General features: G+C 40.6%; 1 protein-coding gene across 1 annotated transcript in view; it reads left to right on the forward strand.

The window, feature by feature from the left end:
* pkdcca (protein kinase domain containing, cytoplasmic a) overlaps nt 1–21,239 on the forward strand; it is a 60,715-nt gene that overhangs the window by 13,763 nt on the left and 25,713 nt on the right. Inside the window, exons 2-5 of the mRNA XM_078405818.1 lie at nt 5,524–5,646; nt 8,591–8,862; nt 10,205–10,284; nt 13,126–13,233. Coding sequence (XP_078261944.1) covers nt 5,524–5,646; nt 8,591–8,862; nt 10,205–10,284; nt 13,126–13,233 — 583 coding nt within the window. The remainder of the gene's footprint in view (nt 1–5,523; nt 5,647–8,590; nt 8,863–10,204; nt 10,285–13,125; nt 13,234–21,239) is intronic.

A 21,239-nucleotide genomic window follows, 5' to 3' on the forward strand; every position in this document is an offset into this window, starting at 1 on the left:
TGTCCCTTTACCTACCTATGTCCTACATATGACTTCTGTCTGCTCACCATCCTCCTTGAGAATGTTCTGTAAGTGCACCGAGATATCCTGGACCCTGACATACCATCCCGGTATTGAGTCTCATATTGCTCTTGGTGACTCCACCATTTCCTGCTGAGCCACAGAGCCGGTCAAATTGCCACTGACCAGAGTGCTGCAAGGTCATCCTCTGCAAGGTCAACCTCCCACCCAAGGGTAACCAAAGAGGTTTACCTGTTACTGAGGGGAATGGCTGCAGGAAAACCTCATTCTCTCTGTCTACTTCCTTTACCTTTCCTGAAGGCCACCCAATCACTTGCAGCCTGCACCTTGGGTGTGACCATCACACTAAGATTCTCTCAGCACCCCAGCTGATTCTCAGTGTATCCAACTCCAGCTTCAGTTCCTTTGATGAGGTCAGTCAGGAGTTGCAGCTGCTACACTTCCCAAAGTTGGAGTCACGAGAGACCCTGGGAGTTTCCCTGATCTCTCATATCCTGCAGGAGGAATATACCATTGTCCTAACTGCCATCCTTCCTGCTCTATCAGAAGAGCAAAGTTAAGACTTTATCTGTTCTTACTTATTCCTCTGCTCAGCCTCCTCGCTGAAGCCTCACAAACCAAAGCCTCACAAAGCCAAAGGATCAACCCTTGCAATTCAAAATGAACACTTGTAACTCACAAAAGGCCGCTCCAAAATGGCCCCCTCTGCTAAGGCCTAACTCTTTGATTCTGAAGCTCACACGTCCTTGCCTAAATGGCTGCTTTTTAAATCTCCCATGCTCCTCTCGGCTCCTCTAACTCTTGGGAAATGGGTACAATTCTGCATGGAATATAAAATATATTCTGTCAGAGGATAATTTATAATTAAGTGGTAAAGAATGAACCACTTGGAAACCCAGTGATTAGGCTGAAATTACGGTTAACATTACATTTCAATTAGTACCTAGTGTTCACAAGTACATTAACAAATGTGAGAGAAGTTGTTATTGTTGAACATTTATGGCATAAATTAACTTCTTTAAATTGTTTTTGTTCTTCAAGAGTTCAAAGTCATTGTATTTGATTTATTTCCACCACATGCAAGCAGTGCTCAGTTTATGAATGCATTTACTCATTTATTTGATTCTGACAAATAGATGGTAATAGATTAGTTTTTAAGTATATTTGAACCTTTAATGGAAGTACTTTTTCTCGCTAAACATATATGATGTCGTGTAGAATTTTCCACAGATGTGAAATTTGGAAGCATTAAATAAATTGTGTATAAATTTGCAATAACGTACCAAACTGTGTTGTATTTTACAGACTGGTAAACTGCAATAGTTGGGAGTTGCACCAGCTTGGTGTGTAAAAACAATACAAATTGCCCACAATTTATTAATGTCAATAAGGCGATCAATTCAGGTGCCCAATACACTGAGGAAAAAGGCATAGATAGAGTTGATGTGGAAAGGATGTTTCCATTGGTGGAAGAGTCTAGGACCAGAGGTCATAGCCTCAAAATGAAAGGGCGATCTTTTATTCAGAGGGTAGTGAATCTGTGGAACTCATTGCCACAGAGGGCTGTGGAGGCCAAGTCAGTGGATAGTTTTAAGGCAGTGATAGACAAATTCTTGTTTAGAACGGGTGTCAAGGGCTATGGGGAGAGGGCAGGAAAATGGGGTGAGGAGACAGAGATCAGCCATGATTGAATAGCGGAGTGGACTCGACGGGCCACATAGCCTAATTCTACTCCTATAACTTGTGAACGTGAAAAAGGCATTGATGATTGAAATGTCATGCATATGATGTAATTGGGATTTAACATAAGGCACCTTGTTGAGGTCAAGCAGAGAAAGCTGTACTCTGCAGGTAACCAATATTATAATTTGACTCCATACTTGGACACTGATGTTAGACATGAGTAGTGGGTAAACACTACCACACTACACCAAGAAATGTGAAACTAATCATCTCTCAAAAGAGGTTGCTAATAACCCTTGATTTTACTTCTTTATGGAACAACTGAATTCATAAAACAATTGTGAAGCAGCATTGAGATTACACAGGGGTTGAGTTGAACTTTTCCTAACAATTTAAAACCCAGCAGATTTCTCTTTTTTAATGAATGCTGCTTTATTTTCCTCTCATCCAGTGGGAACAGTTAAATTCAACTCCCTTGTTTTGGAATTGAAATTTGCTTTGATCTGGTGAACATTATTTTTTACTGCTTTGCAACTAATGTTCACGGATGTATTAAAAGACCATAATATACTTAATGTCTTTAAAGGAATAATAGGATATCTCTTCAATTTAATTGACAATTAGATTCGTTAACATGCATTTTTACTGCCTTGATAAATTCTAATTTTTAACAGCGTTTTACAATCTAAACATTTTGGCAAAGAGGTTCCAGCTTCTGTAACTATGGAGTTTGGCAGCCCTTTCCTGCAGTGATTCCCATGTTGCATTGATTTCACTGGTGCATGTAATAGGTCCAGTGACTGGGCCTGATGTGAGCTGGTAGTATTAGCCTTAAACACATGCACCACCAAATAATTATTGTTCAATTCAAGGAGTAAAATACATAACATGTTTTTCAAGCATATTAATGTTTACCTTAATGAGTTTGAAGAGTTAAAGAAAGATTCACAATTCCTATAAAAAAGACAAAGTGCTAGAGTAACTCAGCGGATCAAATCAAATCAAGTCAAATTGCTTTTATTGTTATTCAAAAATCGATTTGAATGAAATTGTCTTTACCATGCAGTCATAAACAATAAACAATAAAGAGCACAAGCCACACAATTACAGTTTAACACAGACAACCATCACAGTGATTCTTCCAGGCACACCCTCACTGTGATGGAAGGCAAAGAAAAGTCTTATCTCCTCCTCTATTCTTCTCCCGCGGTCAGGCAGTCAAACTGCTGCTTCGAGGCGATCGAGACTCCCAACTTTTGAAACCTCCGCTGGGCGATGGAAGGTCCCAGGGCCGAGCCGAGCAGGCCGATGAAGGTCCTAAGCCCCCACCGGGCGATGGAAGGTGGCGCGGCCAAGCCACGCAGGGCGATGAAGGTCCTGCAAACGGGTCGATCGAGCCTTACGGTTCGTGGCAGTTGAAGCTGCTACGGCTGAAGCTCCCGAAAGCCGTAGCATCTTTGGAGAACATAGATAGGCAGCGGATCGGGTTGGGACCAGAGATGATGCCTGACTCGCTGAGTTACTCCAGCACTTCTTTTGTAAACCAGCATCTGCAGTTCCTTGTTTCTTTGCAATACCTAGTTTAGATGGGGGGGATCTTGGTCAGCATGGAGGACTTGGGCTGAAGGGCCTTTTTATATGCTGTATGACTCTATGACTCTATGAAATGCCATTAATATAACTATGATTTTAAAAGCTTAAAGCACAGCGATTAATATTGATCAAAAATTATCCTTTGTAAATATGGTGGTGCAAATATATTAGGTTATTATTTGTTGAAATAGTCAAATGCAGGACAGCAGTTGAGAGAAAGGGGGAAGGTCTAACCTACTGTTTAACTAAGTGGACTAGAAGCCACAATTCTGGAACATTGATTCAAAGATACAATTTCAAATCCCACCATGGAAGCAGGGGAATTTAAATTTAAGTAAAATGAATAGTATTGTAGTGATGAAACTACTGGGTTCTTGAAATAAAAAATAACTGCTTCATTAATGTATTTCAGGGAAGGGAATCTATCTTTTTTACTTTGTCTGTCCTGTACATACGTAACTCCGAGCCAGTCAATTTGGTTGATGCTTAACTATTTCCTCAATACTGGGACAGTTGTGGGAATGAGCAATAAATGTTGGTATTATCAACAATGTCCATGGTATCTGAATGAGTAAATCCAAATCTTTGTTCTGTATTAACTAATGTGAAATGAGAATTTTCTACAAATATTGGTCGGTATAAAGATACATTTCTTCCATCACCATTATAATAATCATTTAAATCTGACTTTATTCTCGTTACCCACCTTGGATTTATTTGGTTGATGTCTGAGACTTTAGGACATCTGGGTTTGGGGAAATGGATGAGGATTCTTTAGGTTTCACTGGTCTCAAGTAATAATTGATCTTCAAATCAATTGATCAGTCTGAAGAAGGGTCTCGACCCAAAACATCACCCATCCCTTCTCTCCAGAGATGCTGCCTGTCCCGCTGCCTGTCTCCAGCATTTGGTGTCTACCATTGATGTGAAACTGATTTGAAGAGACAAATAACTGTTTGCCTTGCCCTACTACTGGCTGTAAGGCCACGTTTATCCTTGATGTTTATGCTACAGAGGTGTTCCAGACAATTTCTTGCTCATCTCTAAGTGCTGGTTAGTAGGGGGAGGAGGGGGGGATAAGGGGGGATTGAGTGGGGGGTTGAGGGTGCTACAATACAAGAGAGGCTTTGGGTCCAGGCCTCACTCAATCATACCCTCTCCCCTTCCCTGTCCCCCCTCTACGAGGAATGGGCCCAACGTGTCCACTTGGTCTAGTAGTAACTAAAGTCCATACAATCAGGCACCCTGTTACATACACCTCTGTAAACGCCAAGTCATGCAAACTGCTGCAGGAAGGCAGTCAACTGAATCACAATCTCACGGCACAGCTCCTTAAGTCAGTAAAACAATTGAATGCTTTTGGACATTTTTACCATGTTTGTTATTTTTGTTGTGTTTTACGTATGCTTTATCTAAACAGCTAATGACATGTTTTCCGATATTATTACATTCAGAAATTCAAAGATGTACTTGGCATCACTGAGATCATTTGATCAATTTTGCTAATGGTAGCTTGTCTAGCTGATGTCTGCACACTGGCCTGCCCGCCCCGAATCTAAGAATGGCCCTGATCCTGCCTTTGGTCTCACTCAACTGAAGATCACCTGCCACTCAGGGGACCAAGGTGCTAAACATTTTTGGCAACCTGCTGGTGTAAAGACCGGAAAATTGCTGGCTCCAGCTGCACAGTCAGAGACTAGTTGGCCAGAAATTCGCCAACTCAGTGGGTAATCTGCACATCCTCAATTCTAGCAATCTACTGAATTAAACAGAAGGCAAGTGCAGGCAGTGTGAACTGTATCTGCTGGTTGGTGGGTCCTATGCTTTGGTCCAATGGGTTTGATAGGGTAGATGATGAGAAAACAAGGGGACATACAATAGAGAACTATAGAGGCAATCTTATCCAGGGAATGGTTTAACATGCGCTCTCACTGCTCCAACGAGTGGTGAGGGAACCAGCACTAATGCACTTGTGGGGAAGTTGGACAAGTATGCACAATGAAAGAAACCAGGCATTATTTTCATGATTGTGAGATGAAATAAGGTGCCAACAGCCTTGTGTGGTGTCAATTTTATGAAAATACAATTTAAATGTCATGCTTTGCCTATCCACTAATTATACATCAAGGCAACATCACCCGCGATTGTTTCTGTTATTTCAGAGCACAATTTTAATTAAACAATTTAAAATATTGCTATTCTTGTGCTTTTGTTTCCTTTTTACAGCTTTATGGTTTTTGCTACCAGGACAGTAATCACATTGCTGATACATTGACCACTATTACAGAGCTTGGATCCCCTTTGGAGATGATTCAGCTTTTACAGACCTCATGGGAGGAGAGATTTCGAGTAAGTAATGATTATCTTTTGAGCTTTGAGGGCAAAGGAAGTGTGGGGGGAGGGAGGGAGGGAATGAAAAATGCAGCAAAGCAGAGAAAGAAAATTTCTCAGCTGCAAAAGAATCTTGTTTCTGAAACGTTTTTTCCTTTTGGAATTTTAAATCATTATTGGTAAACAAACATGTCTTCTCAATTCTTCCAATCAGTTGAAAGACTGCTGGTCAAATCAAACTGATTTTCGTTTGATTAAACATAATGATATAATTTCTCTCCTCTTTAAAAAAAAGTCTGAAGCTTGCATTTAAAATGCCATAATATTTAAAGTAAGAGCAATGTGCTTCCTTATATTTCTTGGGGCACCTTGTCGTAAATGTGACTTTCGTATTTTCACTTGATGTTGCAGACGCAGAACCACAAATGTTGTGGGAAAATATTCATGAAAGGGTCCAGACTGAGACACGCCATTCAGTTTAGGAAGAGACAAGATATAATGTTACACATTCCATTTAATTTATCATTACTAACTCTTGTCTCGGCTCATTTACATCACTATGTCTAACCTGTTTCTTTTTCTGCCTGGTTTTTAGGCTTTTCAGAAAAAAAGCAAGATAACTTTTAATTTGCTTTACATTTTGGAAAGTAAAGCTATATTTTCTTGATCCCACATTGGCCTCCTGTACGTCCAGCCAGGTGGTCATATTCACTAAGATTACCCACACCTATTGAAACTGAAAGTGGTGATATTCTGTCACCCTTCTGGGAGGTAGACTTTAATGATATAGGAAATCCCAACCATGTAGTGAAAGTCTTGGATAGAGTGGATGTGGACAGGATGTTTCCACTAGTGCGAGAGTCATTTGAGGCCATAGCTTCAGAATAAAGGGACATACCTTTCGAAAGGAGACAAGGAGGAATTTCTTTACTCAGAGGGTGGTGAATCTGTGGAATTCATTACTACAGACGGTTGTGGAGGCCAAGTCAATGAATATTTTTAAGGCAGAGAATGACAGGTTCTTGATTAGTAAGGATGTCAGGAGTTATGGGGAGAAGGCAGGAGAATGAGACGGAAAGATCAGCCTTGATTGAAAGGCAGTGTAGGCTTGATTGGTTCAATGGCCTAAGTCTGCTCTTAGAACTTATGGTGAATGGAGCTTTCTTTATCTGCCTGCTCCAGAAAACCTCCTTTAGTGAGACCAGCATTATTTGACTATATGGAAGACTTCAAAAGGAGAAAACAATATAATTGTATTCAGTAAATCAGTGAAAAGCCCACAATTGCTACGCAACAGAGAATTTTCTTCTCTCTCCCCCCGCCCCTTCACCAAAAGTTGGTAAATCTAAAACCTGTACTTTAATGTGTAATGCTCACAGGAAATGTTAAATAAAGTGAATTATAAGGTACTAAACAAAGCAAAGGGCTCAGATACCTGAAACTGTACCACTGTCTTAAATTAGGCAGGATGTGTATGTTGAATGTAGTGTAAACAAAGTCAATTTTCCTCGGTGCAGTGTTGTATTTCACTAATTGTACATGGTGGGGAACTGTGAAGTAAATGCATTACACGATACAGCACTACTACCAAATAGTACACCTCAAGTCAAATTTACAGCCTAGGCAGAGCTTACGATACATCAGGGCTGTAATTGGGGATGCTTTATTAGGGAGAAGGGAAATTAATCTATCTTTGCAGTTTCATTGCTTGTCCAAAGCAGATTTATAGGCTTCATGTAAGGACAGAATAGAATTTACATGATTGATTAGCATATTACAGTAGTATTTAAAGAATATTCCTTCGGAAGAGATGTAGGCTGTTTCTACAGACAGTGGTTGAGAAATTGTGTAGCTCGACATTTTTGTGTGCTTGACAAAGGAATTTAATCAAGAACTTGTTCTGGTGCCTGCTGCACAATGACCAGAGGACAGTGGTTAGGTTGCAGATCAGACAGGGATCAAAGAGTTTTCCAGCACAGGAGGCCCTTCAGTCTAACTTGTCCATGCCAACCAAGTTGTCGAGCTGGCCTATTTCCATTTGCTTACATTTGGCACATATTCCTCTAAGCCTTTCCCTGTACTCGTCTAAACTATTTTTAAACATTGTAATTGTATCACCTCTACAGCTTCCTGTCATTGCCCTATGACAAAATTGCATTAAACTCATTTTTAAATACTTCCCTTCTCACCTAAGTCTCTGCTTTCTAGTTTTAGACTCTACTACCTTGAGGAAAAACCGTGAAGTCTCCCGACTCAAAACACTTCCTTTCCACTCCCTCCACAGATACTGAGTTCCCCGAGCACTTTGTTTTTTGTTCACGATTCTGGCGTCTGGTGTTTCTATATCATCTCTGCCTCTTGCAACACCCTGTCACTTTTGACCTTAGCTTCCCCTGCCCCCCCCCCCATTCAATTATTGAGATCCCATTCCGCTTTAGCTGAGATTTTCTTGAATCTCTTTTCCCAGTTCAGGATCCCTCTGCATTGAAAGCATTCCCTCCAAGCCCCACAATCTGCTGTCTGCAAACTATCTCTGCTAGTTACACTATGGAAGATGGGCGGGCGCCCAGCAGAATATTGCTACAGGAATCCCAAGCATAAAATGTGCAACCTATAGTTTAATGTGCTTTGGAGACACAGAACTGTTGCTAGGCTCACACTTCTTTCTGCTCTTGACTTCCCCTCTATAATGGCAGAGGGACTCCACTCTTGCAAAAGACGGTGGGAAACTAACATTAAGTGTATAGGTGTCTGAAGACACAGCTACGTCAACATTGAAGGACTGTCTCCGTTAGTTGAAAATTCATAATATATGGCCAGTTTCAGGTGAATTCGTTCCTTGCAAATATTTTTAATGGAGAACAGCTGAAGCCATATTTTATTGCACTCTGTCATTTGGCATTTTTACTTTAAAGTTGAAGAAAATGGTATGACTTATACTTTTGTTCTGTTTTCATCGCAGATATGTTTGAGTTTGATTCGCTTATTGCACTATTTGGCCCATTCACCCCTTGGCTCAGTGACATTGCTCGACTTCCGTCCTCGCCAATTTGTTATTGTTGACGGTGAACTAAAAGTGACAGACTTGGACGATGCCAGCATCAATGAAACGCCGTGTTCAAGCAACAGTGATTGTTTTATGGAGTTCCCTGCCCGAAATTTCACCCTAACCTGCTCATTGGAAGGTGTATGTCAAAGGATGAATGAGGAGCGGAATCTCTACAATGCCTATAGGTAAATGCTTCTTTCACTGTTGAATGTGTCAGAGAAGATCAGATTGCAACCAACATCATTGCCAGCATTGGAATAGTTGTCCGTTTCATCACTATACAACATTGTTTAAAAACTACATTCCACTTTGTAGAGGACTTGTGTAATTGACATCATTTTGTGGTCCTCAGAAAGGATAATATGTCCAAACATGTTATACTTTATATTTATTATGACTTGAGAAGTAAAACAATGAAGAATGAGACATTTGTAATGATCCTAATGTATTTTTTACACAGTCCTGTCACAATCTGGACAAAAAATTGTTCAGATATGTGGACCAATATGTCCAACTTAATCCATTCAGTTTCTTTCAATATGATTCACTCGAGATAGAACATTCATGTAGCTAGTAACTTTCCAGAGGAATACCTGAATTGGATGTTGTATGATTCTTGAGGATCTCTGTGTAGAATTTCAGTTAAGATACCAAGAGTTCAACACCTATATGATGTGGAAATTTCAGTTGTGTATTCACTTTGACTGTGCACAAAACTGTAAATGAATCTCTGATCTACTTTTTAAGTTACTGGCCACATGCCTTTATTTGATGTTTCTGAGCAGTTTGAGTGTAAAAGGAAGGCATATAGGCTCATCGAACACTAAATTATGCGCTGATTAACCAAAGATACTGTTACTGTATAATACCACCCATTTTGTACCTCTGAAATTTTAGTTTAGAGATACAGCGCAAAAACAGGTCCTTTGGGCCGCCAAGTCTGCGCCGACCAGCGATCTCAGCACACTAATACTATCCTACACACCAGGGACAATTTACACTTAAACCAAGCCGATTAGCCGACAAACCTGTACATCTTTGGTGTGGGAGGAAACCAGGGCCCTTGGAGAAAACCCACACAGGCCATGGGGAGAACGTACAAACTCCGTACAGACAGCACCCATGGACTGGATTGAACCCGGGTCTCTGGTGCTGTAAGGCAGCAACTCCACCACTGTGCCACCATGCCGACCGTTTGTACCACTGTGCTGCTCATGTGCACCACTGTTTCGCCCATTGACTTTGACTGAAATATTGACTTCTTTAATGTCTTTAATTCCACATTGTGATCAAGCCCAAGTCTTAGCTACTGAACGAATGTATCATGATATGTTAAGATTCATTGGTAAAAATGCTAATCCTTGCAGCATATCATTGGTATATGCTCGTATACAGATTAGTAAATTGATTTATAGATTTGAGATTGCTTCAAATAAGCAGAGGTCATAAGTAGGAATAGAAGAAAATAGTAAATCACCCACCATTTCAAAGATGCCTAATAGAGCTCAATACTTTCTTCTGTTGCAGATTCTTCTTTACCTATCTCCTGCCACACAGTGCCCCATCAAGTCTACGGCCATTGCTGGATAATGTGGTGAATGCCACAGGTATGGTATTAATTTTTTTGTTATAACTGGCTCCAGTCATTCCAAAGGTTTCTGTTTACATCTTGTGCTTTTAGAAATATTTGAGCAGAAACACATCGAACCCCTGTCCTTGCAAGCACCTTTCATCAGCTTGACCTTTTTAATCCTGACCTTGCAGTCAACTGTATCAGACATGTTTAATTGATTTATACTTAATCACATAAACCATTTAACAAAATGTATTTCGGTCACAAAAAAAAATCCCTTACTGTTATGAAAATTGTCTGGATTAGTTATCATTTGTTTCCTTTACATTTCATTTAATTTAATTTTCTAATTGGCTGTCTGACAGAGAACATTAACAACAAATTTCATTCATTTGTTATCATTCATGCAGAATAAAAATATTTAAAATCTTTCACAGAAGCATGAGGGAAATATCAGGACCAAAGGAGGAAATAGATTTGGACAGAAAAATGCATTTTAAGGAGAGTTCATTTTTAAAGAGGAAAAGTAGTGAAAGGTTAGAGAGAAAATTCAAGTGTGAGCCTTGGGTTTCTGGTAACATGACCATTGACAGAGTAGAAAAAGCCTGTTGGTTTACAGGAGTCTGGGTGCAGTGGAACAGAGAATATGGGGAATGTATAGATGTGTGGGACCAGGGGAGGTTCTCTATGAAGGCACGGGTAAGGCCAGGGATGCAAATTAAGCACAACTCTGAGGTACTTAAAGTCCTGATGTCAATACAAACAAGGGAGCACATTATTTATGTTGAGATGAAGAGCACATGTCTGTCTGACTGAGAATACTGAAGATAGACACAAAATGCTGGAGTAACTCAACAGGTCAGGAAGCATGTCTGGAGAAAAGGAATAAGTGACGTTTGGGTCGAGACCCTTCCTCATTCTGAGGAAGGATCTTGACCCGAAACGTGCCTGAGGAAGGGTCTGGACCCGAAGCACCATTTATTCCTTTTCTCCAGAGATGATACCTCACCTGCTGAGTTGCTGCATCATTTTGCTGCATCTGCAGTTCCTTCCTACCCATTTTGACTGAGAATACTATTTGTATTTGGTGGGACCGTTCTTGTGTGGACAGTGGAATTCACCACATGGAGAAATATAATAAATTGGAAAATAAAATGCCTCATTGTATCGTCTAGCTTTACTAAATTTAATTTGCAGGAAGACCATGCACGGAATTGTGATGAGAAGTCAAACTTCCTGCTCTGGATAAATTGGTTTATTTGATTAATTTCATCTCTCACATTTCAGAAACTACTACCTTTGTTATTGCCTTTAGCAGAAACATGATACAATTAAGAAGAAAGTGTAGCCTGCAAAATGAGAGATGGATTGGTATAAGGAAGATTGCCTTCACAGGAGACATTCTACAAAGCATTGCTTCTATTGTATTTTACTTATTTGAAAGACAAAAGCAGAATTTGAGACCCACACCTCTGAGTATCCAAATTGGGGATTTGGCAGTGGAACAGCCTTGCAGTATTCACATTGTGTTCCAAACAAACAGGGATTTCCATTTATAGCTGAACAGAATTTGCATGTACCACAGAATTACAAAGGACCAAAATAATTGCAGGACATTGAATAGGGGAAGTTAGGTATATATTATTGGAAATAAGTAGATTGTGGTGTTTAGAAACACATAGAAAATTACATCCTTGGCTGGGCAAATTGTTGCAGAAGAAAATTGGCAAAACTGTAATAAGTTCAACAATCCACACAACTTTTGCTTGCAAAGAGCATGACTCCACAAAGCCCTTGTCTCATGTAAATACCAATTAACACGTTGAAGCTAAGGACTATGGAATTTATTAATCCATGAAACGTTGTTGCTGCTTTAATTATGATTTTTAAAAGTACCTACTTATGACCATTTATTCTCATTCAGTTTTGATTTTAACCCCAAAATATTAATGAGCCAAAGCATACATAACCTAATTGAATAAATTCACTTGATTTGAAAAGTCTGGCTGAAAATGAATCTATGGATCAGGACGCAACAGCAGTTTGGTATTTCAAACAATACTTCTTACTGCAAAACAGGTGCAAATTTGTATTGTTCTTTGCAATTTAACCATAAATGTATTTTGTCACTAATGTCTTGACCTCCTGCTGCTCGGGTCTCAACCCGAAACGTCACCTATTCTTCTTCTCCACAGAATCTGCCTGATCCGCTGAGTTACTTCAGCATTTTGGATCTACTTAAGAAAAAAAATGATTCAGGCAGTCATTCTTCTGGCGTAGACACTGACTCGGCTGTCTGATGGAGAACATTTAATTGTTAAAGTAACCACACTGTGTTCAGCCAGGTGAACAACAGGAGGAAATGCAATGGTGGCGAGCAGGAAGAATGCTCTTTTTGATCACATCCTACAGCAAAAGCACCATGGTTGGTTCATTCAGTGGCAGTTCACAGTTAGGCTATTTCAGGGCCCATGCCTTCTCCCATATCCCTGGCTGTGAGAGGGATGTGTGTATTCAAAACTGCAATATGAGAAACTGTATGGGGCCAAGGCTTTTTCCTGTAGGTTTTCATAATTATGAATAAACAGACAGTGTTGCATGATATATTGCCTCAGTACTGTCCTCACATTCTGTTTATTGATGCACCAGCTGTAGAACGGACATTTGGTACCGTCTGAGCGTGCAGTTCTGCAAAATACATTCCATTTTATCACTATTTCAAGTCAGAGAGTTATACAACACAGAAACAGGCCCTTTGGCCCAACATGTCCACACTGACTGCATTGTCTAGCAGACCTACACCCATTTGCTGCCATTTGGCCAGGTGATTGAAAGGGGCAAGAAAGCTCTTAACAGAAGGATGCTTGTTTTACAGGGGAGTTACGCTGGGGCATAGAAGAGACATTGGCTCAGCTCGAGGAAGTTCTGTACTTGTTCAAGAGTGGTTCATATCTGCAGAATGTCACCAGAAGCCAAACTTCAGGTAAAACGTCCTCAAATACTTTAACTGTAGTACTTACAGTGTTTGAACACCAGGTTTAACCAAGGGGGGAAGGGAACTTTTATTCATTACAGATTGTCTCATTGATTCAAATGTTCAAAGCACAGTGATGAAAGAGACTGTGGTTCGAGATAAATGAAGGCAGAGTATAAAGAAGAAGAATTATAAAGTAATAGCCACATATTTTAACCCTGGTATGTGCTTAGGTGGGGTTACCTTGCATGTATGCTTAGTTCTCTGCTGGCGATAATTTAGAAAATAATAATTTTTATCATATAGTGGTTCATTTTAAATAGTTTGTTGTATTAGTTGCTTGAAGCTTTTGAGATTTAATTTCTTTCTTAGTGTCAAAATCCATGTGGTGCCTTAACAATTTGTGGGAGGATTTTTTTTGATTGCCATTGAGGACGGGGTGGGGAGGGGTGAGATGCCGGATTGGTAACATTGTACGGTTTTGTGCATGAAATGGCCTGGTATTTGCAACTAATTAAACATCAAAATTGGCAGGGAAAGAATCTTGCCTCGACATTCACCCTGTTTGGTAACAATAAATGCATTATATCGTAGCAGTAGTGCATTGCACCACACTTCTAATCAGGGCTGAATTTCCAGACATTGCCTTCTCAAAGTGAGAGATAAAGAAACTGAATGTGAGTTGCTTTCCCCTAATTTACCAAACCTAATTTTATAAGATAAGCACACCAATGTATATGCCACAGTCCAGACAGGTTGCTTCTCCTGTTCAGTACCTTACACCAAATAGAGTCATTCAGCACGAAAACAAGCCCTTCGGCCCATCTCGTCCACGCCGACCAGCTTTTACAGCTGAACCAGTCCCATTGCCGGTGCTTGGCCCATATCCCTTTAAATCTTTCCGATCCACATACCTATCTAAATGTATTTTACACGTCCTCATTGTACCCAGTTCTACAGCTTCATTTGGCCATTTTACATGTGACATCTTTCATAGCTTCCTAAAGTTTGTTACAGATTTTGATGTTCAAACCATGTTGTAACATGAGAAACATAGGCACCAGTTTATACAGGGTGAAGTCTCAAGAAAAGCAAGGCAATAAAGAACAGACATTTTTCAAATAGCACTGTAATCTTTTACACCCAGTGGAGAGAACAGGTAAAACATTGCTTTAATAAATTATATGAGAAATGGCACACCCTTTAGCGCATGCAGCATTGTAGTACAGTTGAAAGTTTACATTGACTCTCTGCAATTTGTCTTGAACACACAACCTCTGACAGAGGAGAATGATACCTATTGTAGCACAATGAAGCTGGCCATTGTTACATTGCCGCTCCATATGTTAGGAAAAATAATAAGTGGAGCCTGCATTCTTGCAGGTGGCCTTTAAGTGACCACTGCAAATTGCTCAGAAAATACGGATGGAAAGGCGTGTTTTTAGTTTGGTTGAGAGATACAGCGTGGAAACGGGCCCTTTGGTCCAGCGAGTTCTATTTCCTAATTGTTCGGGGCAAATTTTACAGAAGCCAATTAACCTACAAAACTGCACACACTTTGGAATGTGGGAGGATAACGGAGTCACAAGAACGTACATGCTCCGCACAGACAGCACGACAGGCAAGATTGAACCCGGATCACTGGCACTCTACCATTGTGCCAAAGTGCTGTCCAATAAGTTTGACTTTAATGAATCTAGTAAAAGAAGGAGTCCTGCTTCAGGCCTCACTCGCAATTCTGCCAATCCATATGTTAGGATTTTACTGGTTTGCTCAGTTTGTTACTCACTCCCCACAGATACAGCATTGCCACACTGATTTCTTGTCTTCCTGAGTAGTCAAAGCAGGGGCGACACGATGGTGCAGCGGTAGAGTTACTGACTTACAGTGCCAAAGACCCAGGTTCGATCTTGACCACGGGTTCCTCCCACACTCCAAAGACGTACAGGTTTGTAAGCTAGTTGGCTTCAGTAACATTGTAAATTGTCCCTAGTGCATGTAGGATAGTGTTTGCATCAGAAAAGTTCCGATGGCGTTTCCTGTATGTGCTATTTTAATGTTGCAATGGTTAAATTGATCACGTTCATGCAAATAGTTTAAATGACTGAAATAAAAATGCTTGGTAGGTGTAAGGAAAAATTCTGAACAGGTTTGGTTTGTGGACGAATGTCGAGTCTACTGCTGTCGAGTTGTCCCGTGTCTGGCCATGTGGCAGCTATTTGATTTGAATTGGGCATCTGTCGCTTAGTGCTTCACTGCAGCTGTATGGCAGAGGAAGCTGAGTGATGACCGATTGTGGATTCAGAGTCAGGGATGGAGAGGACAGAAGGGCTATTCATTGTCAGACAGAACTGAAATAAACCCAGACTCTCTGCAGTTACCTTGCTTCATAATTAGTTACCTTGAAAAGCTGTGCAGGTGTCCCAATGACTTTCGAGTTGTCTGAAATCCACCATGCTCTCGGTGACTGATGCCTGTCATCACACTAAATTTATTTTCAGCTCAACAATAAATATAACAAACATTTTCTTTGTGAGAAAGTGCCAGGAGGTTGTGTTTCTCTGGTGGCAGTTAATCCTACTTTGTGCCAAAGCAGAACTCGCCATTGAACTAGCGTGGATTAACTATTGGGTGCTGTTTTGATTAGAAAAAAAAAGTTGATGGAAGATGTGCTAAACCTAGCAAAGACTTGTCTGGAACTGTAAGAAAGTTATGATCACATTTTCTCCAAGCTTTGTCTGTATTTTGTCCTTCGCACTCTATCCAACTCTTTCCCTTTCTCTTGCCGATCACCATGTCTTTCTCCCCTTCCCATCTTTTTCCCTCACCCATTATTTATTCATTTTCTCTCAATCCTTTGCAGTTTTCTTCCCTTTGTCCTTGTAGATTGTACCCCACCTGCTATTATGTATTTTTTATTTCTGTTCTGATCGCTCGATTTTGCCTCGTGTGATACCATCAGCTGTTCCAGTAGCTACATTTAATAGACAATTTTAGGATCAAATGAAGTTCTCTAATGCACAGATTTTACCACAAGCGCCAAACCTTTGAGGTTCCAGGGAAAACATAGACCTCTCCTGTCCAAAGCTTTCCCACTCAGATACGAGGCCAACCCTGATGTTAATCCTAAACCTTATCTCAATCCTGGGTCCTAATACTATGGGGCCATGATAAGAGTCCATTGCCACTTTCAAACCCTCACCTGACCATTGATCAGCCAGTAGTTGCCACTTGATTTGGGCATGAAGTAGTGGAGTTATAATCTTATTCCAAACGGACCTGCAGATTTTCCATCTCTCAAAATCCAAACCACACCAGGAGTTAAAATCTGGTGATGAAGCTTCTAATTCATTTTCCCACTGCTATGAGCCAGGTTATTCTTCATTCACGAGGTGAAATATTGCAGATGCCCCTCCAAGATGAGTAATCCAATCCCAACAATTTACTCATTGGTTTTCAGCAGTCTCCAATGTGCTGGTTTAAGAGCCATCTGCAAGGCAAAGCACTCTCATGTAAGAGCCAGTGAATGTCAGGTGGATAGGACGCTGAACATTTAAAAAAGACGATAAATTATCGATTCAAAGCATATATTATAAGCTAGTTATTTCAGAAGTATTGGAGAAAGGTACTGTACTAATTACATTACTAGCTTGAATCCAAATGCCTATGTTAATAACTCAAAGCCATGGGTTCACATCTAACAAGGACCATTGAAATTAAATTCAGTTAGCTAAATTAACTATGGAATGCAATGCTAATATTAGTACTTGTGACCATGAAACTACCAGTTTGCTGTAAAAAAAACATCAATATCCTTTAAGAAAGAAAATCAGCAGTTCTTGCTCATTCTGACCTGCCTGTGACTCCAAAACTGCAACAATGCATGTAGAATTTGGCCTCTTGTGCCATTCATCCAGATCATGGCTGATCCTCTAGCTCAGTTCCAATTTTCCTGCAGAATCTCTTATTCCTCAATTCTCTTAATCTCCAAAAATCTATCAACTGCTGACGTGCAGTTGTACAGGGCCCTTGTGAGACCGCACCTGGAGTACTGTGTGCAGTTTTGGTCTCCACATTTGAGGAAGGACATTCTTGCTATTGAGGGAGTGCAGCGTAGGTTCATTAGGTTAATTCCCGGAATGGCGGAACTGTCGTATGTTGAAAGACTGGAGCGACTAGGTTTGTATACACTGGAATTTAGAAGGATGAGGGGGGATCTTATTGAAACATATAAGATTATTAAGGGATTGGACATGTTAGAGGCAGGAAACATGTTCCCATTGTTGGGGGAGTCCAGAACCAGGGGCCACATTTTAAGAATGAGGGATAGACCATTTAGAACAGAGATGAGGAAAAACTTTTTCAGTCAAAGAGTTGTAAATCTGTGGAATTCACTGCCTCAGAAGGCAGTGGAGGCCAATTCTCTGGATGCTTTCAAGAGAGAGCTAGATAGAGTTCGTAATGATAGCGGAGTCAGGGAGTATGGGGAGAAGGCAGGAACGGGATACTGATTGTGAATGATCAGCCATGATCGCATTGAATGGCGGTGCTGGCTCAAAGGGCCGAATGGCCTACTCCTGCACCTATTGCCTATTGTCTAACTCAATGACTGCAGTCCTACAAAGTTTCCAAAGATTAATTTCCCTTTGAATGATGAACTTTCTCCCCATCTCAGTCTAGTTTCTCTTCTGGAAGTGTGGCACACGGTCTTCGAAACATTGATGCTGAACATTGCAATGTTCTTTTATCTGCTTTTTCTCCATAGCTCTAACACTATAACGCTGTAACACTATCTTCTGCACTCTGATGTTTTTCTCTTTTCACTACCTGAATGAGTTGGTTGTAATTATGGCGTTAAAGGCTGAGTTATAGTCAATAAATAAGAATAGGGCAAGGGAGACGGTGTACTCCATGGACCTGTTGAGATGGTTAACAAACAATTAGATCTAGGATACAAAGTGCTGGACTAACTCAGCAGGTCATGCAGCATCCTTGGAGGACATTTCAGGTTGAAACCCTCCTTCAGACTGGGTTGAATATGAGGTGCTGTGCTTCCAGTTTGCTCATTTTGGCAATGGAGGGGGCCCAGGACAGAAAGGTCAGTAAGAGAATGTAAAGGAAAGTGAAAATATTTAGCAACTGGGAGCTTTGGCAGGCCTTGGTGAACAGAGTTCAAGTGTTATCGAAACTGTTGCTTAGTCTATGCTTGGTTTAGCATAGATGAGATGTGTAGGTGGTCATATTGAGAGCATCAAGTACAAAAGACAAGAATGGAATAGGTGCACGTGAACCTCTGTCTCATCTGGAAAAGCTGAAAGGGTCCCTGGATGGAAGTGAGAGAAGCTGTAGGGAGATCTTGTCTTAAATGTCATGGGATTGCAGGGGAAAGTGCCTGTGGAGGGGATGGTTTGGGTGGTAAACGATGAATGAACAAAGAAGTTGCAGAGAGAATGGAATGCGGAAAGAGGTGGGGACAGATGTGGCCAGTGGTAGAGTCACATAGAACGTGGCGGAAATGTCCAGAGAATAACGTGTTGGAAGTGTGGGCTGGTGGGGTGAGATGCTGGAGGGACCAGGGAACTCTAGCCTTGTTCTGTCTGAGGGTGGGTGGGTGGGAGGGGGAGCGAGACCAGAACTGCAGGACATAGAGGAGAAGTGATGAAGGTAAAAAATAGATGTGTGCCCTCAAAGTCTGGGCAGAGTAGATGACCCACCATTATGGACCCCATGTTTTCCTCATAACTCAGAAGTCAGCCCTTGCGATTTTGGATAAGATCTTGCTGGCCAAACCTCACTGGCAGTCTGCATCCTAGAATTCAGAGGCCAAGCCTCCAGTGCCTGACCCACCATCTTCAAAAAATAGTTGTTTTTTTCCTGTTTTTATTAGAAAGCTAAATGGTTGTATTTTGCTGAAGCCATACTTCTAGAATCGCAGTGAATTTGCAGGTGATAACTGGGGAAAAGGCTGGCAATTTTCCAGCCAGGGTCTGCAGTAAATCACAACCTGACTGCTGTGGGTAGAGTCAATGGTCATTAGCACTGATTAAACTCAGCTTCAGGAGTTCCTCAAACAAGTTGAATAAAGAGACCAGAATCTATTGCATCTGTTATAGTCCATTAAAAGTGTAAAGTGAGTTTGTTTGACCCCACAGGCTTTTGGGACATGAGCTTCTTGAGAACGTGCGCAAGACTGAATTATTGCTGTTGAATTGTGCCTGTTGTAATCGTTCTTATGGTTTTTAGCTATACACATTCACAATGATTTGCCTGGAGGCAAACTGTAACAGATCATTGTGTACTCACCAAGACTGTTTATATGTGATGTATGGTATTTGTTCTTTGAAAGAACTAGGACTGTCAAGTTAATTCAATTCAGGCAGACGTTTAATCAAAAGTAGAAATTACTGTCAAACTTTTAGAATTTTTTTTACGAGTTTAAAAAAAAAGTATTGACCAATTAGGAAAGTGATTTGCTTTGTGGTTTGAACTAAGAATTGATCCACCAGATGTTCATTTGCCTCTGCAGGGCACTTCTACTTGCTTTTAAAGTGGTAGGATTGAAAGATTAAATTTGTCATGGAGGATCTGAAGGCCAGTGCTATAAACTTTGCTCTAGCATTTATTTCCTCCAATGTTTCTCCCCTTTGAAGGTACCTTGCTGGGGTACAGTTCCCAAAGAGTCTGCAGATCTTGGGTACCTGACCCAAGTTTGGGGGACTGGATTATGAACAAAATTACGACTAAATCCAAACCTAACTTTGTGGAATGTCTACATGGATAACTTGGACATTATTAGAAATGATTAGTAGCTACACTGCTACTTGATTTTCTTCATTCTCTTCAGCACGAGGTGTCTGAATTCAACGATATTACTCTTCACAACAACCTAACTAAAATCAGTAACTCGACACAGATAGGGAACTCAATGATAGACCTGCCTGGTCTGGCATTTAATACTATATTAGACATTCTATAATACTATAATACTATATTAGGCATTCCTTTTTTATCAATTTAGCATCTGGGTTGGACTGGTATTGTCTCTAAAGCCGAAGGCAATTTCCTTGTAAGTTTTAGGATTGCGGCAGTCATATGAAAACTTGGTGCAGGGTGGGGAGGGCAATCAACAAAAAGCATTATTAGGTCTTACTCAACTTGTAGGTAATCAGATTTTGGCATTGGCATTGGCAGAAGCCTCCTCCTTATCCTTCCGGCTAATGTTACAAGTGGTTCCATGAACCAAGCAGAGTATATACATGTCAAGAAATAAAGCTTGCTTGAACCTGGAATTAAAATGTTACTGCTATCATTAATTGTCACTACAGAAGAAAGAAGAAATGTAAGCAGGAGTAGACTATTTAGTCCCTTCAAGCCTGCTCCACAGTCAATAAATTCTTTGCTGATCAGTTTAATGCTTAAACTCATTTTCATGCCTTGTCCCCATTCATCTAATCTCCAGAAATCTATCAGATTCCCGTCCTCCTCAAATTGTATTTTTGAAAATGAACTGCAATAGATTAAAAAAGCAATTCCTTGTAGCTGGAGCCGAACATCTCAGTTGAATCGAATCTCAAAGAATAGCCTTTGCGAGTGAACAAGTTGAGACTTGTGCAGGCCCCCTACCACTGAGGCTGCATCATGTAAATTTCAGTGCGTCGCTTTAAATAAAGCCTCGAAATTGCAAGATTCAAAGGAACTGAGCGAAAGGAAGTGCTCAGATCACCAAGACAATTCACATCAGAAATGACAAAATCAATCGGGAGTAGCTGCCAGAGAATATTACCGTAGGCTACAACTTGAAACTGCCCTGGCCTTGTCTGGGGAACGGGCTGATTGGAGGGAGAGAAACAACATTAAATGGTCTGATTAAAAGCCATTTTATCCACAAGCTCAAAGAAATGTGCTGGCATGGACGCTCAAATTGGATATACTTTAAAATGACTGATTTTAATTTATTTTACCAACGTTGATCCTATTTTGTATTCAGTTTAATTGGAGCACAACGTAGATGTTCA

The sequence above is a fragment of the Rhinoraja longicauda genome, chromosome 9 (genome assembly GCF_053455715.1).
Source record: "Rhinoraja longicauda isolate Sanriku21f chromosome 9, sRhiLon1.1, whole genome shotgun sequence".
Lineage (NCBI taxonomy): Eukaryota > Metazoa > Chordata > Chondrichthyes > Rajiformes > Arhynchobatidae > Rhinoraja > Rhinoraja longicauda.